This window comes from Rattus norvegicus, chromosome 4, assembly GCF_036323735.1.
Source record: "Rattus norvegicus strain BN/NHsdMcwi chromosome 4, GRCr8, whole genome shotgun sequence".
Lineage (NCBI taxonomy): Eukaryota > Metazoa > Chordata > Mammalia > Rodentia > Muridae > Rattus > Rattus norvegicus.
In genome coordinates this window covers 160289814-160304042 of record NC_086022.1, presented here as the reverse complement: position 1 = coordinate 160304042, position 14229 = coordinate 160289814, and the positions used below count along the sequence as shown (strand labels likewise).

Sequence of the window (14229 nt, the reverse complement as noted above, 5' to 3'; positions counted from 1 at the left end):
CCGTTCATAAGTCAGTGAAAGAGCTCCAGCACCTTAATTTTGGCCATGCAGAAGTCAAATCACTTGAGACTGCCTTCCAAGTGCCCCTCTGCTGAGAAGCAGAGTTCCACCACCCCTCTTTGCAAAGGGAGGGTGTCGGCAGCAGCTACTATGCAATGAGCTAGCTCTTCAGACTCCTCCTCCTGACAATGCCATTGGTCCACAGCTCTTCAAAGGTAGTAGGAATAGCATCAGAGCAAGGCAGACAGGTTCTAGGTCCACTTACAACAACTTCAACCCAACATGTGGCCCTGGGCAAGTCTCCTGTGTTCCTTGTGTCATCTGTACTGGACAAGAATCCCTGGCACACCACTGTCTCCAGGAGCTGTGACCCTGATGCTGGATAATTTCTGTTGATGGTGAGAGGCAGATCTGGAAGGTGACTGCTTCCTGCTCGGTGATCGTACCCAGCACCTGCTGCATTGTCTCAGAATTATCTATTTACACTTCTGGCTGCATGAGTACACCCTGGACCCTCCATTGGTTGACCCAAGGTCAAATTCACCTTGGTATTCCTCACCCTCTGTAGCATCATCTGACACAGAGTGGGTATAGGAAACAGATGCTTTTAAATGTCTAAGAAGAAAGTCAGATTTTGAACACTACTGGACAACAACAAAATCCTAAAGATGTTTGACTTTCACACACACACACACACACACACACACACACACACACACTCCTAAAAAGAGAAGGAAAACAGAATCTGTTCAAGCAGCCAACTCCTTGTGACCTTCCAGTAATCCTGGGGATTATCCTTTCCCAGAGCCCTAGCTTTTAAGGACTTCCCAGTTTACAAAGCAAACTCACACTTGCCTGTTTAATCTTTACAAAAACTCTGAGAGATAAGTGTGTGATCTCCACCCCGCACAGAGGAAACTGGGTTGTAGAAAGGTTAAGTCACTCTCTGTGAACACAGCCAGAAACTTGCCAGCGATCGCTGTGGAACTAATAGGCTTGGCAGCTTTTAAAATTAACTCATTAAATAAAGTCAACTGAGTAGAATGTGAAAAGCAAAAATCTAGGTGCATAGCTGCATAGGTGCATAGGTGGATGGGGCATAGTTTCATAGGTGCATAAGGGCATAGGGGCATGAGAGCATAGGGGCAAAGGTATATAGGGGCATGGAAGCATGGGGGCATAAGGGCATAGGGTCATAAATGATGATTTCAATACATCTCCAGGGCTCACAGCCTGTGACTATAGAGCCATGACTATAGAGACTAAGAAAGAAACTGAGCTTAGTGGAAGCTCCAAAGAGCATTGTGGGAGAATCAGTGGACCAGACTTGATCTGGGAATGAGCAATGATAAAATCGGGGCAGTCACAGCTCATGTGTCCACCTCTGCCACTTTGTGCATCTCTGAACAATGCATTAGCACCAGACTGCCTGCTTTCGTGTGTACGCTCTGAAATGTTGGAGCTTTTGTTCCAAAGGTACAGAAATAGCTGTCTGTGGGAACTATCCCACAAGGTGAACTGACTCCACCAGTTACAGTGAGAAGAATGCTGGCTTTGAGAGACTGTTGCTGAGTGACCAAAAGCAGCCTGGACAGGAGGAGAGAAACTGAGGCAGGAGGTCAAGGCAGGAACCTGGGGGCAGGAAATGAAACAGAGTCCAGTCTTATATTAGCCACTTGCCCTCTCTTAGGGAGAAAGAAGTTTCTTCGTGCATAGAATGGGCTAGACCCCCTTTAAGACAGCCAAGATTCGTTTCTTCCTGAAACAGTAAACGAAAGCTGGCTGTGGTTACTTAAAGCCACTGTGTGCCCGTTTGCACAAGCTAGAGTCACCTGGGAAGAGGGAACCTCAATTCAGGAGCTGCCTCCTTCAGGTTGTCCTGTGGGCACATCTGTGAGGAATTGTCTTAATTGTCCATTGGTATAGGAGGGCTGACTCTGTGGGCAGTGTCATCCCTGGGCAGGCAAACGTAGGTATAAGGAAAGTAACTGAACAAGCCATGTGGAGCAAAGTGGTCAGCAAGGTTCACTCATGGACTCTGCATCAGTTCCTGCCCCCAGGCTCCTGCCTTGACCTCCTGCCCCAGATTTCTTCTTCCTGCCCAAGTTGCTATCGGTCATGGTGTTTGTCACAGCAGCCAAAAGCAAACTAGGACAAGAGAGTTGCAGAGACTTGAATGGTGTGAAGAGAGCGGAAGATGTGGGTGGATGTAGGGAGAACTGGAAAGAGGAAGGACGCCTTCAGCCAAGGTGAGCTAGAGGTCCGGGAGCAGTTTCAACAGCCTGGGAGCATCCTAGACAAGAGGTTAGTGGGAGCCTCTGCTCTAGGGTGGCTGCTTAGCCTAAGCTGAAGCAGCCCTTGCTTGTGGGACATGGGTCTGCTGCTCTCTCTGTTGCCCACCAAGGAAGGTGTTGACAGGGCCGCCCCCAGCCCCTCACCACCTCTCGGATCACCACGTGGGAGGGCTCCTTACCCATCGTGTTGTTGGCTCGAGAACAGGCTGTCCGCTTCAGAATTTCATGTACCTAAAAGGGAAGGACAGCAGAGCTATGAATGCCGGGACTGTGTGCGTCACCACCCTGTGAGGCCGGCTGTCTGGGACAGAGGCACAGGCCTCATTGGGAGGAAGGGGACGCCAAGCATGTGTGGAGCTCATGGCCTCCTTGTCAAAGCCATTCAAGCTTGAGTGTTTTGAGGAAGCAAAGAATTTAACCCCTCGTACACACCCCTCATTCCACCCCACCATGAGAAATGAATCAATAAAAGGTTATAAATTGGCTGCAGAGGCAGAAGGGAAGGAAAACAGAGGCAGACTGTGATACATAGCCCTCTTGAGGGCCCCGGAGGAAGTGTCTGGGTTTGCCTCCTTCCCATGTGTGGGAGCCTCAGAGAAGGTGGGGTTCCCTTCTCTTCCCTCAGAGAAGGTGCCTCCTCCACTAGTCAGGGGCTCATCTAACTAGGAGAGCCTGGAGGAATGCTGGGAAATCACAGGGCATGCAGTCAGATGTAGACGGGCTTGGACCCACATCAGAAGATCCTCTGCTAGTATCTCTCTGTCACAGGCCTAGGAAGGCTCTGGAAGACAATGGCCATGGTTGTACTTAGTGCGGAAGAGCACAGCCTATCCTAGCACTCTCGTTTGCCCAAATTGTTCCTGAGTTCTCACCCTGCCCAATCGCAACCTCTTTCTTCCACGGCAGAAGTGAGCAGTGCGTGGGCCACCTGCTCCATTGCAGCTCAAATCTCATGAACCTAAAAGATCTAGACAATGCATGCACCATCATGATTACTTTGAAGACTATCTCTCACATGGAGGGATATTCCTTTCAGAGAGACTGAGGCATATGTAGCTCGGTGATGGCCATTTAATGACTTCCTCATGGGTGCCAAGCCTCAGCGAGGCCAAGCTAGGGTATCCAATCCGAAAGAAGGGAGCAAATGACTAAGCCAACGAAGAAGGGGGCACAGGAAACCGTCATGGATGCTCGCAAATGAGATGCCAGGGGAAAGGAGCTCCTTTTGCCCTTCTCATATTTGGGGGTAGACTAAGAAAAAGGCAGAGACTGGGGAAGAAAAGCATCTAGAAGGAGGGATGAGCGAGGGATGTGCTTCATCAACAGTGTTCACACTCCTATATTCCAGCCACAGACCTAGAAGGAGCGGCAAATAAACTGGTTCCAGCCGAATGGGGCTCGGAAGTGTTTAATTCTGCTTCTAATACAGCAGTAATTCAATTACAGTAATAATTAGGAACAGCATTTATATGGCCTTGTATTATTTTACAAGCACTTTGCAATGATCAGTTAATCTCCACACCCTGTAACGCCCCGTGTGGGAGCCAAGTCCTGCTGGGAATGAGTTGACTTATAATAGCATCAAAGAAAACAGGAAATTTGCCCACTTTTCCGTGGGAAAGGAAGAGAAATCATGTGCCCATTTTAATCCTTCCTAAAACATGGCATGAAGTGACCAGAGATGATTGTGTTGTTGTTGCTGCTGCTGCTGCTGCTGCTGCTGCTGCTGCTGCTGCTGCTGCTGCTGCTGCTGTTTCTGTTGTCAACAATGTTTGTTTAGTCTTGGTTTTGGCTTTTTATCTTAAAAGCAAGAGTAAAGGCCATATGTCTGTGTGTGTTGGAAATGCTTAGTTACTGTTCTCTGTCCCTTCTTACCTTCCTTATTACTGGGTAGATGGGAAGTCCTTCTAAGTCTCTCTCCCATATTTATTCAGCAGTGGACATGTAAGCTCTTCCCTAAGGAATGTTACCTCTACACTTCTCATGGGGATAAGTTCTAGCATGCTCTGGTCCCTCTGGCCTTCCTCTGCCAACAGGCTGTGTGTCCTCTAGAGTGGTGGGGAATAAACTGATAAGTAAATGAAGATAGTATGTGTCTGGAGGTGGGGCCACAAGAACAGAAGCCAGACACGGATTTGTATTAGAATCAAACATCCAATACAATTAAAACCTTTGATATAAAAGAAAAGAAAGGGAAGAGAAGAGAAGGGAGAAAGGAAGGAAGGAAGGAAGGAAGGAAGAAAAGAAGGAAAGAAGGAAGGAAGGAAGGGAAGGAAGGAGGGAAGGAAGGAGGGAAGGAAGGAAGGAAGAAGGAAGGAAGGAAAGGCAAGCTACAGTGAGGAAAGTTGGCTCTCTGTTTTATTATTGGGCAAGTTGGCTAATTAGCATTTCCTAAGAAATAAATTCACATGAGTCATTGCAATGGGCTTGAAGGAGAAAGGGTTCATAAAAAGGCTCACTATCCCAGCAACCAGGACTACTTCCAGCCCTGTTCAGACACTAACAATCTATATGCTTTTTTTCCTAATGCAATGCTTCTTATAGCCTTGGGTATTTTTTAATCTGTAAACCAAAGGGTTACCTTAACTGGTATCAAGTCCTACCACCTCTAACATCCCCTGATTCTGTGATTCTAAGACAGATCTGCGTGGAGAGTTCATAAGCAGCTACCTCCCCTCAAACCTTAGCAAACAAGAACCTTGTTTGCTCTTTCTCGTACCACTGGGACGGGGAGGCTCTTGGATGCCTTACAGTTGCTAGGCAATGCCAAGCAAATAATGATGAGAGATCGCAGGAAGGGAAAGGGAATGACCTGCCAATCACCGACCTGATTCCCAAAACCCTTTACTAAGCCAGTACACCCATAACTTACAATGCGGCTCCGGGTAGCATTGTCAAAGAAGGCGTCCTTTTCCTGGATGTTGTACCTAGAGGATCCAAGAAAGCAAATCATGAACCCAAGTCATTTCACCACCCCTACCCCAACACCTCTGTCCCCACAGCCCAGGGCAAACCTTTGGGAAGCAACATGTCAAAACATAAAAGTTCTCACACATTCAAGACACATAGTATGGATGCTTGTTTTGAGCCAGGAATTCTGAAAACGATTTGTAGGAATTGTTAATAATGAAAATAAATGGGCAGAAGAAAAATACCATAGAAAGACCGAGTACACCATTATTCAGCTTCAAACTTGCTATGAAAGACTGCCATGAAGGCATTAAAAATTGTAATGATGGAAAGTTGGTAAAGAGAAAGTTTGTAACAGAAAATATTTTGCCTTGGTAAAGTTTTCAAAATGAAAGCAGATGGGAAATATACCTATGCCCAGACAAAGACATTGAAAATGCTGGGGGAGGGCAAGTTTGGGGGTATTAGCATTATAACTATTTGTCTTTCAAAAATTCCATTTTGCATTCTCATCGTTGCTCCATTGGTAGATACCAAACTCAATTAGGAAAGGCCTGTGAGTGTTCATATATGGAACAACAAAGCATTTGAAAGACAGTGGGATCTAGAGTTGGAGAACAGCCTGGGTTACACAAGAACCTGTCTCAAAACAAAAACACCAAGTCCCACAGCACCTATGGGGTGATCCCCACAGCACCCATGAAGTGCTCCCTGTGTCAGGATCCTTGCTGAGGACACAGATGACTGGACATTTTTCTTACTCTTCTGGGAATCACGAGCCACATGTGTCACAGTGACTGATGCCAAGTGAAGCATGACTCTGTGTAGACTGTGGTTTTGCAAGGACAAGGACAGAGATCAGACTTCTGATTGGGAAGAACAGAATTTTCTTAAAAAGAAACTATCTATTCACTGGCCTTAAAGGATAGCAAAACTGAAAAAAGGGAAATGAGTGGAGATAGCTGATCAGAGGCCAGCATCCCCATGGAGGAAAGCCTAGAGGAAGGAAGCCTGGAGGAAGCCAGAGACAAAGAGCAGTAGGTCCACCAACTGTGGACCTGTGTGATACACTGATGTGCCAAGCAAGAGTGAAACAATGGCATGACTGTCATGGAGGCAACCAATCACTTTCTCATTAGATTTCCCTGGTATTGTAAACCTAGACCAAAGCTCACAGCTGGAAAGATCAGAGGCCCTAGGAGTAGGTCATACTCCTTGTAGTAGGGGTAACCTACTACTCTTTCTTTGCTAAGTATACATATTGACACACTGGCTTCTAAATATTTGTTTGTACACAAGATTAAGGGTACTCAGTTTGGGTTAGAAAAGCATTTTTGCAGGAAGTAGAAGTCAATGTAGAGACTCTGAAGTGGTAAAAAGTGTTGAGAATAAGTGGCTCTTAAATGCTCACTCTTTACAGAACATCTATACCACCCACTCCAAGGCTCAGAGGAGGAGGAGGAGGAGGAGGAGGAGGAGGAGGAGGAGGAGGAGGAGGAGGAGGAGGAGGAAAGGAAGGAAGGAAGGAAGGAAGGAAGGAAGGAAGGAAGGAAAGGGGGAAGGAAAAGGGGAAGGGCAAGCAGAAGACAACAAGGAAGAGGAGGAAACAACATTAGAACCAGAGGAAGGGTAGGAGAAATTCTCTTATGGACATTACAGTCATTTACTGAACCCGTGATATCACAGCAGCTGTAGCTATCTGCACAAGATTGGGCCCTTCAATATCTCATCATAGGTAGGGGAGAGGCTTTTGAAGCCTCACTCTTCCTGAGGATCCATTAGCAGTTAATAGCTACTGAAATATGGGGAGAGGTAATTTTCTTCAGTGGTGTAACTACTGGTTAGTTGCCCATGCTCTGTTATATAGCCCTTGACCCATAGTTGAGTCAACTCACTGGGTCACAACAGAGAGGGGGGGAGGAGGGGAGGGGAGGGGAAAGGAGAGGAGAGGAGAGGAGAGGAGAGGAGAGGAGAGGAGAGGAAGAAGAGAAAGAAGAGAAAGAAAAGGTATAGAGGTATGGAAGAAACTTGCTGGGAAGAAGGAAGGGTTCAGTAGGAAGGGGAGGCATATAAGACCGGACAAAGAGCAGTCTAAATGTTCACACTACGTTATACACATGCATGAAAAAGGGGTGCCATGCTGACTCTTGCCACGTCACCCATGTCTGTGTGAGCCTGGGTTGACCTTGAAATTTGGGTTCCTCCTTGGAGCAAAAGGATAGTTATAAGGTGACAACTGGAGATGGGGACTTGCTGTGAAACGGTGCATGCATATTCATAGAATTGATATCAATCATGGCAATATACGTGAGAGGCATTCCCTAACGAGCACAGAAACACTGCTTCTAAATCTGACGACCTTGGCATCTCCTTGGCCTCTGTGCCCCTCTTCATTCGATCCCCATCGTCCCAGACAGGTTTTCCCCAGAGCCCCTTGTGAGCAGCTTAAGAGGCATCTTTCATTCCCCACTTCCCTACAGGGCTCATTTCCTCTATAAATTTCCTGAATGACCATGCCCCTAAAGAGATTTTTATTCGCTCTTCCTGGGCGAGGAGAGCATCTCCATAGAATCAAGGAGAGCACGAGTAGGCAATGGGTATGTAGAAATCCAGAACTTTCCTCCACTTTCTCGCTGTTTTATCATGTGCTGCCAATACCTAATCAGATGAACTTGGCAGAGGGCCTTCCCCATGGAAAGCAAGCACTTTCCTCCTCACAGAGTATTACAGTTCAAGCCTGACTGTTCCCTGGCTCTCCATTCAGCCTGTATAGTAGCCAAGAAGCAGGTAGGTGTTCCTGCATGAATGCCCAGAGCTGTTTGGGATAACTTCATAGAGGGAGGGCAGTCAGGGACAGAGAAACTGTTTTCCCTGGAGAACTGCCTCTTCCACTGGATCCCAGGCCCCAGGGACATCATTTCTCAAGCCTCAAGACTCAAGCACACAGTGACAGTGGAGGTCCCTCTCCGTCCCCTCTCATGTGCCTGCCCTAGTAGCCCCTATACTCACAGGTACATTTTTTCCCTGGAGAACGGGTAGGAGAGGTTTTTCATCCTGTTGTTGCTGTGTTCAGGAACTCTGGGCTGCAGCGGTGAGCTAAGCGTCTGCAGAATGGCGCTGAACTTCTTTGCGATGCTTCCTCCTGCTTTGATCTCGTACATCTATAAAAAGTAAAGCACAGGATGCCACCTGCAACACTTGAAAAAGAGCAAGGGGCAGAGGTCCCTGGGGAAACTACTCCGAGCAAAGGAAAGGGTGGGAAGAATAAGAAGCAGGGTTTTTTTTTCCTTTTTCTCCATTGCTTTTCAGAAGCTCCTCTTAGTCATGCATGCTATGGAGGAAGGTGTCCACTGTAAAGAAACATGTGATTCCAAACTTTATGACTGTCCCACCATCTTACAGAAATCTCAGGAAACAATCACCATCCCTCCACTGGATAAATGCATATAGAATTGTAAGAGCGAAAATACCAGGTGCTTGACACCAGCTGCCTCCGATTCCCACACAACCCAGTTAGGTATTAAGTTAAGGGTCCAAAAGACGATTGCTTTGGTGCCAGAATGGCTGGCCAGGCAGCGTGGGGATCCTCCTAGCTCTGCTTCCTCTGCACTGAGATTTCAAGTGAGTGTTCATGGATGCTGCGTGGCAAACACTTTTCCAACTGAGTTCTGTTCCACACCCTGTCCCCCAAATATGAAACACTCCATGACATCTGACCTGAGTAAGATACAGACATATTATCATAATGACCATTAATAGTTAGAGTTCACACGTTTGTTTGTTTATGTTGCAGAGACCACATTAATGCCTACATTAGAGTTTTGTTTTTATTTCAATGTTTGTTTGTTTTTATTTGATGGGTGTTTTGCTTGCCTCTATGTCTGTGCACCATATGGGTAACTGATACTCTCTAAAGTCAAAAGAAATCATCAGGTCTGCAACTGAAAGTTGTGAGGGTGGTACTGGGGATTGAACCCCGATCCCCTGGAAGAGCGGCCAGTGCTCTTATCCTCTGAGCCATCCTCTTGTGCCCATTATGACCTTTATTTTAGACTTTCAGGTTTGTAAATGCAGTAACTAAAGTACAGATGCCATAATTCAGAAACGCTATGATGTGTTGATGACAGACACTGGCTCTCCACAGGCGATTTTCCTTCCCAGACATGACATCCATCCCCACTCCTTCCTCAAAACTGCCTGGGCTTTGTAGTCACTTGACCAGTAAAATATGATAGAAGGAGTGCCAGTCAGCCCACCCAATAAGATTAGTGGCTTCCACTCTAGTCTTTCTATGTCCTAAAATGTCCTGAGAGTCTGCAGAGAGGGGACTCCCCTAGCTAGACTCCCTTCAAACTTCCTGCAAACAGCAGGTATGGAAACAACATCCCTGCCCTTGAACCTTAAGCCACCAAGAGACCACAGCTACTGGCATGCCACCGAGTAAAGTCAAATGATCCTGGCTTTACCTCTGATCAAGCTCCCGACCACAAAAATCATTCAGGCCCGCTCGCTTCTGACTCCCGATGCCTACATTACAGCTTTTATTTTTATTACACTACTCCATAAATTTTATTTAGTAATTATTTAGTAATAAAATTACTAAGCAAATTTAAACTACCAAATAAGTTGCATTAAGCTACTAAGTTACTATTAAGCTACTGAAATTGGGTTAACTTCGTCATGCCGCCGGGAGGAGTAGTACAAGAGCCAGCATGCAGGACATTCTGATGTAAAAGTCTGCCCTCTTCTCTGCCACACTCTTTTCAAGTTGCAGAGACTAAGTATGAGGGTGCTCTAAGAAAATGGCACCCAAGGGTGTGCAGAGGACTTTGAGTCTCCAAGAAAGGTGGCCGCCCTTTCAGCTGGGGAATCTGAAAAGTGTGTCACTGGTGTGTGTGAGGTAAGTTTCAGCTTCAACCAAAGAGCCACCTTCTTGCTCATTTTGTCATAAAAACAACAGGCAGCGGTGGGGGTGGGCATGGGGCTGAGGAGTCCTCACAACTAGTAACTGACCGAGAACCACTTTATATCTTCTGAGCAGTTTCTATTTATTTTTTGGTTAAAATAAATTAATAAAGCTCTGCTATTTAAAAAACAAAAACAAAACAAAATCATAGGAAAACTCTAACTAAATGGTAAAATTTTCGTTTTGTTTTTGAGCCAGTCTTACCTTTTTCTCCTGAAGAACTCTCTATTACTAGTTTACAGTGTATTTCATCCAGTCTTCGTATGTATATGTTTATGTGTCTATGCACACACACATGCACACGCACGCACATGCACATGCACAGTGACCATCAGACAGCATAAGGAGAAAGCAGACGTTGTGTGTCCCGGGATAGCTCCAGGTCCCTGCCTTGAGGACTTGGGGAAAACATGTAGATCCTTTCAGATTCCCTGAGGTACAAGGGCAGGGATATAAGGGAGTTCAAGACAAGAATTCATCCCCTGAGACAGGACCCCGCTCAAAGAAGCACCGAAGTCTACTGAACCCCTTGAGCGTTTAGCTGCATAGGTGTGAAAAATGACTCCGAACAAGAGAAAGAACCATCTGGAAGGAGTGAGAATGGTACCCATTTCTGCAGGCCAGATGGGAAAACCCTATAATTTTGGGGGCACTGGGCGACCCACTGGTTTACTCAGTAGTGGTGGATGTTTAGCCTGAGACTGAGTCCCTCCAGACCCACTTAACAAGTCATAAAAGAGGGAACTAGGCTCCATAGCTTTGAAGGTATTTCCCCAGTCTAGCGCGACCACGACTTGAAACATTTAAGGAAAAGCAGTGTACATTCATGGCACGACCGTTTCCAGGCATCTCCTGGACATCCGCAGCTTGAGAGTTGATGGGTTCAAGTGCTGGGGGTGTGGAGGGGTGACGAGAACTCTGACAATGACCCTTGCAGTGTGCTTAGCGTTGTGTTCAGCACCTGTACCACGACCAGCTTCTCACAGAACCCATGAAGACACCACAAGGGCTACCAGGGAAGAGCTGGACCTTCACCTCACAGAGGAGAAAACCAAGGCTCAGAGGGGCAGGCAGGTATCCTGGATGCCCTGTCTTGGACTCTTCCCTTGACCCAATGGCCTTCCACCCTCAGCAAAGCCCCATCGTCTGTCCCAGAAGAGGAAGCAAGCGTGAATGCCCTGGTTTAACCCAACGGCTTAGGTTCTCATTTCACCTTCCCAGAAAGGCACTCAGGGCTCTGTATTATTAATAATAATCAGTCAGGGTATCGTTATTACTGTTATTCTTGGACATCAGAGAATTATGAACATCCTCAGGAATGGCAAGACACATGTTAGCCAGCTGCTCCCCATTATGCCTCCCTGGGTACACGATGCGCCTCCCTGGGTACACGTTGTGCCTTTCATGTGTTTAAAATCATAAATAATCATTAAAGTATGTTGCTCTTATTTTTTTATTCCCGGGCTCAAATGTGGTTCTCATAAAAGCGTGCTTTGGCCCCACTGTCACAGTCTAAGGGGTTCACTGAGATTTCTTTTGTCTTACGTCTTTCTTCCTCCTTGTCTCTCCTCATCTCCCCACCCCCCACAGGGGCGCATCAGTGTGGTCCCAAGGCTGATTTGTTTCCTCTCTGCATTAAAATCATGTGCTTTGCCGAGACACAGGGAGCCACGGTTCCAGTGATGTCTGTCTTGGACAACATACAAGTCATTGTCTCCACTTTACAGATAAGAAAACTGAGGTAGTATGGCCAGTATAAAGAACATGCATGAAGGATCTACCTCCCCCCACCCCCAAAAATGAAAATGTATAGCAAGATAAGAGACAAATGCTACCCCCAATGATCTCTAGGTCGCTTTTTTCTACTATGGTCTGTGAGGAGCTCTCTCTGCAAATAGGCAGATTAGCCAGCAAGAATACAGGCCAGGCATAACGCTGGACGCCACCCCCACCTGGGCACGCCATGCCGGTAGATGTAGAGTCAGTTTACCTATCTTCCTGCCTTCTAGTTGGCTTTTCCTCAGTTGTCCCATCAGCTGTCAGATCACTGGTGTCCAGTCATCACCCTTCCTAGCATCTCTCTCATGACCACAGTCATAGAGTGTCTGAAGACTACCTCTGTGACCTCTGCTTCCTTTAATTTCTGAAAGTTGAGCCACATGGGGACGCGAGGCAGACAACATGGCATGAGCAAGTGCGCGTGAGGTGGACTAGATGGAAGGCTATGCAGCCAGAGAAGAGGAAGCCAAGCGAAGAAGCACAGAGCTTGCAGCTCTTAAAAACTGTTGTCACCCCTCAGTGGTGCCGAAGAGACGCTCGGCATGTGCTGCACCAGTGCGAAGGATTCTAGGCTGCTGCGCATCTGTCCTCGCTCACTGGCCCGTAAGCACATGTGTCCGTGCATGCGAGCGCTAAGCCATCCCCCCACCAAAACGGAAGCAACACCAGGAGCCGAGATGCTCAACTGTACTCTCTCAGAAGGGAGCCCTAGAGCCAGAAGGGAGGTCTCAGAGAGCACAACCAGAGACTGAGCAGCCCTTCGCCGCTCTACCTGTGCCTACAGGTTGAGCTTCCTGTCTGCAGCCATCGTGTAGACTGTGATATCTAACCGTAAATAAAAATAATTAAATAAATAAATAAATAAATAAATAAATAAATAAATAAATAAATAAATGTATTTCTCTGCTGTCCAATCCTGTATTCGTTTGTGGTTTTTATTTCTGTTGTCAGCATGTCTTCTGCACATGAATGAATGTTTGCTGACTTTTAAATTTTGGGATAGAATCCAAGCTTTTTAAATTACATGGCTGACAAGGCTCCTTACGAGCTGTGCCTCCCAGCTCCCTCCTCAGTTTCGTTCTCCTCTCTTCACAGCCTGTGTTGTTCCCACCCGGACTCCTCTCAGTTCCCTCTCACAGGCTGGATTTTTTGACCTTGGGACAGGGGGTGGGTATATCTGGAAATGTTCTCATGTGTCCCAACTTCCAAGTTCCTGCCCAGCCTTCAGAGCTGAGCTGGAACCCTCTCCCACCCTCATCTAAATGAGTTTCTTCCCTGTTGACTCTCATTATATGCCCCTCTTGTTTTCCTGTGGGTGTCTCTCAATTTACAACTAGCCATAAAATGCTGAATTCTCACCACATAAAAGTCACCAGGGCCAGAGGACAGCTGTAGTCACTACTATATTAGCAGAACATCTGGGGCATACTGATTTTCAGAAGTTTTCATCAGATGGGTGGAGGATGGACCAGAGCAAAGAGAAGAAGTAAAGTTGTGGGAAACCAAACATCCAACATGGCAGAACCTGCAGCAGAATCCCCAGCATGGACACTGATGGCCTTGCCCCATCTCTTGACCAGAAGCCACCACATGCTTGGGATGAGAAGCACATCGTTCAGGTTTCTCCTTGCTCCACTCCCAGTCAGGAGATACATGGAGCTGAAGGTTCACATAGACTGAGGACCGATAAATGGGTAAGGCTCTCCCAAGGAAAGAACACAAGGGTAAGGGTACTGTTGTCGGTTTTCACGGTGGAAGGATGCCCATCGTAGCCTGTTCCAAGCTGCCGATTAGGCAATAATAGCTTGCAAACTCTCAAATCAGGAACAGTCCCTTTCAGGAGCCATTGGGAGCATTTGTCACTGAGAAAGCTTGTTTTGCATAGGAGCTCCATCCATGAGTCCCAGGCAGGAAGTACAGGAGGCTGATGGTCGGCCCCTTCCCCTTTGCTTCTCCTTCATGCTGACTCCTTTCTGTACATTCACAGACATCCTGCCATGGCTGGTCTTCATTGTCAACCCGACTGGACTTATGATCACCGAGGAAGCACACTGTGGAGGACCTATAATGCTGTTCTAGAGACTTCACTGAGGAGGAACGGTTTGCCCTGAATGTGGACAGAGGCTTATCAAGGCCAAGGACCCCTGGGTAGATAAAACCAGGGAAATTCAACCAAGCACCTGCTTCCTCTGCTCTCCATTTCCTAGTTTGCCTGAACGCGAGGTGTTCCGGCCACAGACAACTTTCATCCACACAGACTCTGCTAGACTTCTTCCACAA

General features: G+C 46.9%; 1 protein-coding gene across 4 annotated transcripts in view; it reads right to left on the bottom strand.

Annotated features, from left to right (window-relative positions):
- The window catches only part of Ano2 (anoctamin 2), a 341360-nt gene that overhangs the window by 237788 nt on the left and 89343 nt on the right, over positions 1 to 14229 (bottom strand). For all 4 annotated transcript variants that reach the window (XM_017593038.3, XM_063286858.1, XM_039108820.2 and 1 more), the window contains 3 exons: positions 8214 to 8365; positions 5167 to 5221; positions 2474 to 2525 (listed from right to left, as the gene is read on the bottom strand). In XM_017593038.3, coding sequence (XP_017448527.2) covers positions 2474 to 2525; positions 5167 to 5221; positions 8214 to 8365 — 259 coding nt within the window. The remainder of the gene's footprint in view (positions 1 to 2473; positions 2526 to 5166; positions 5222 to 8213; positions 8366 to 14229) is intronic.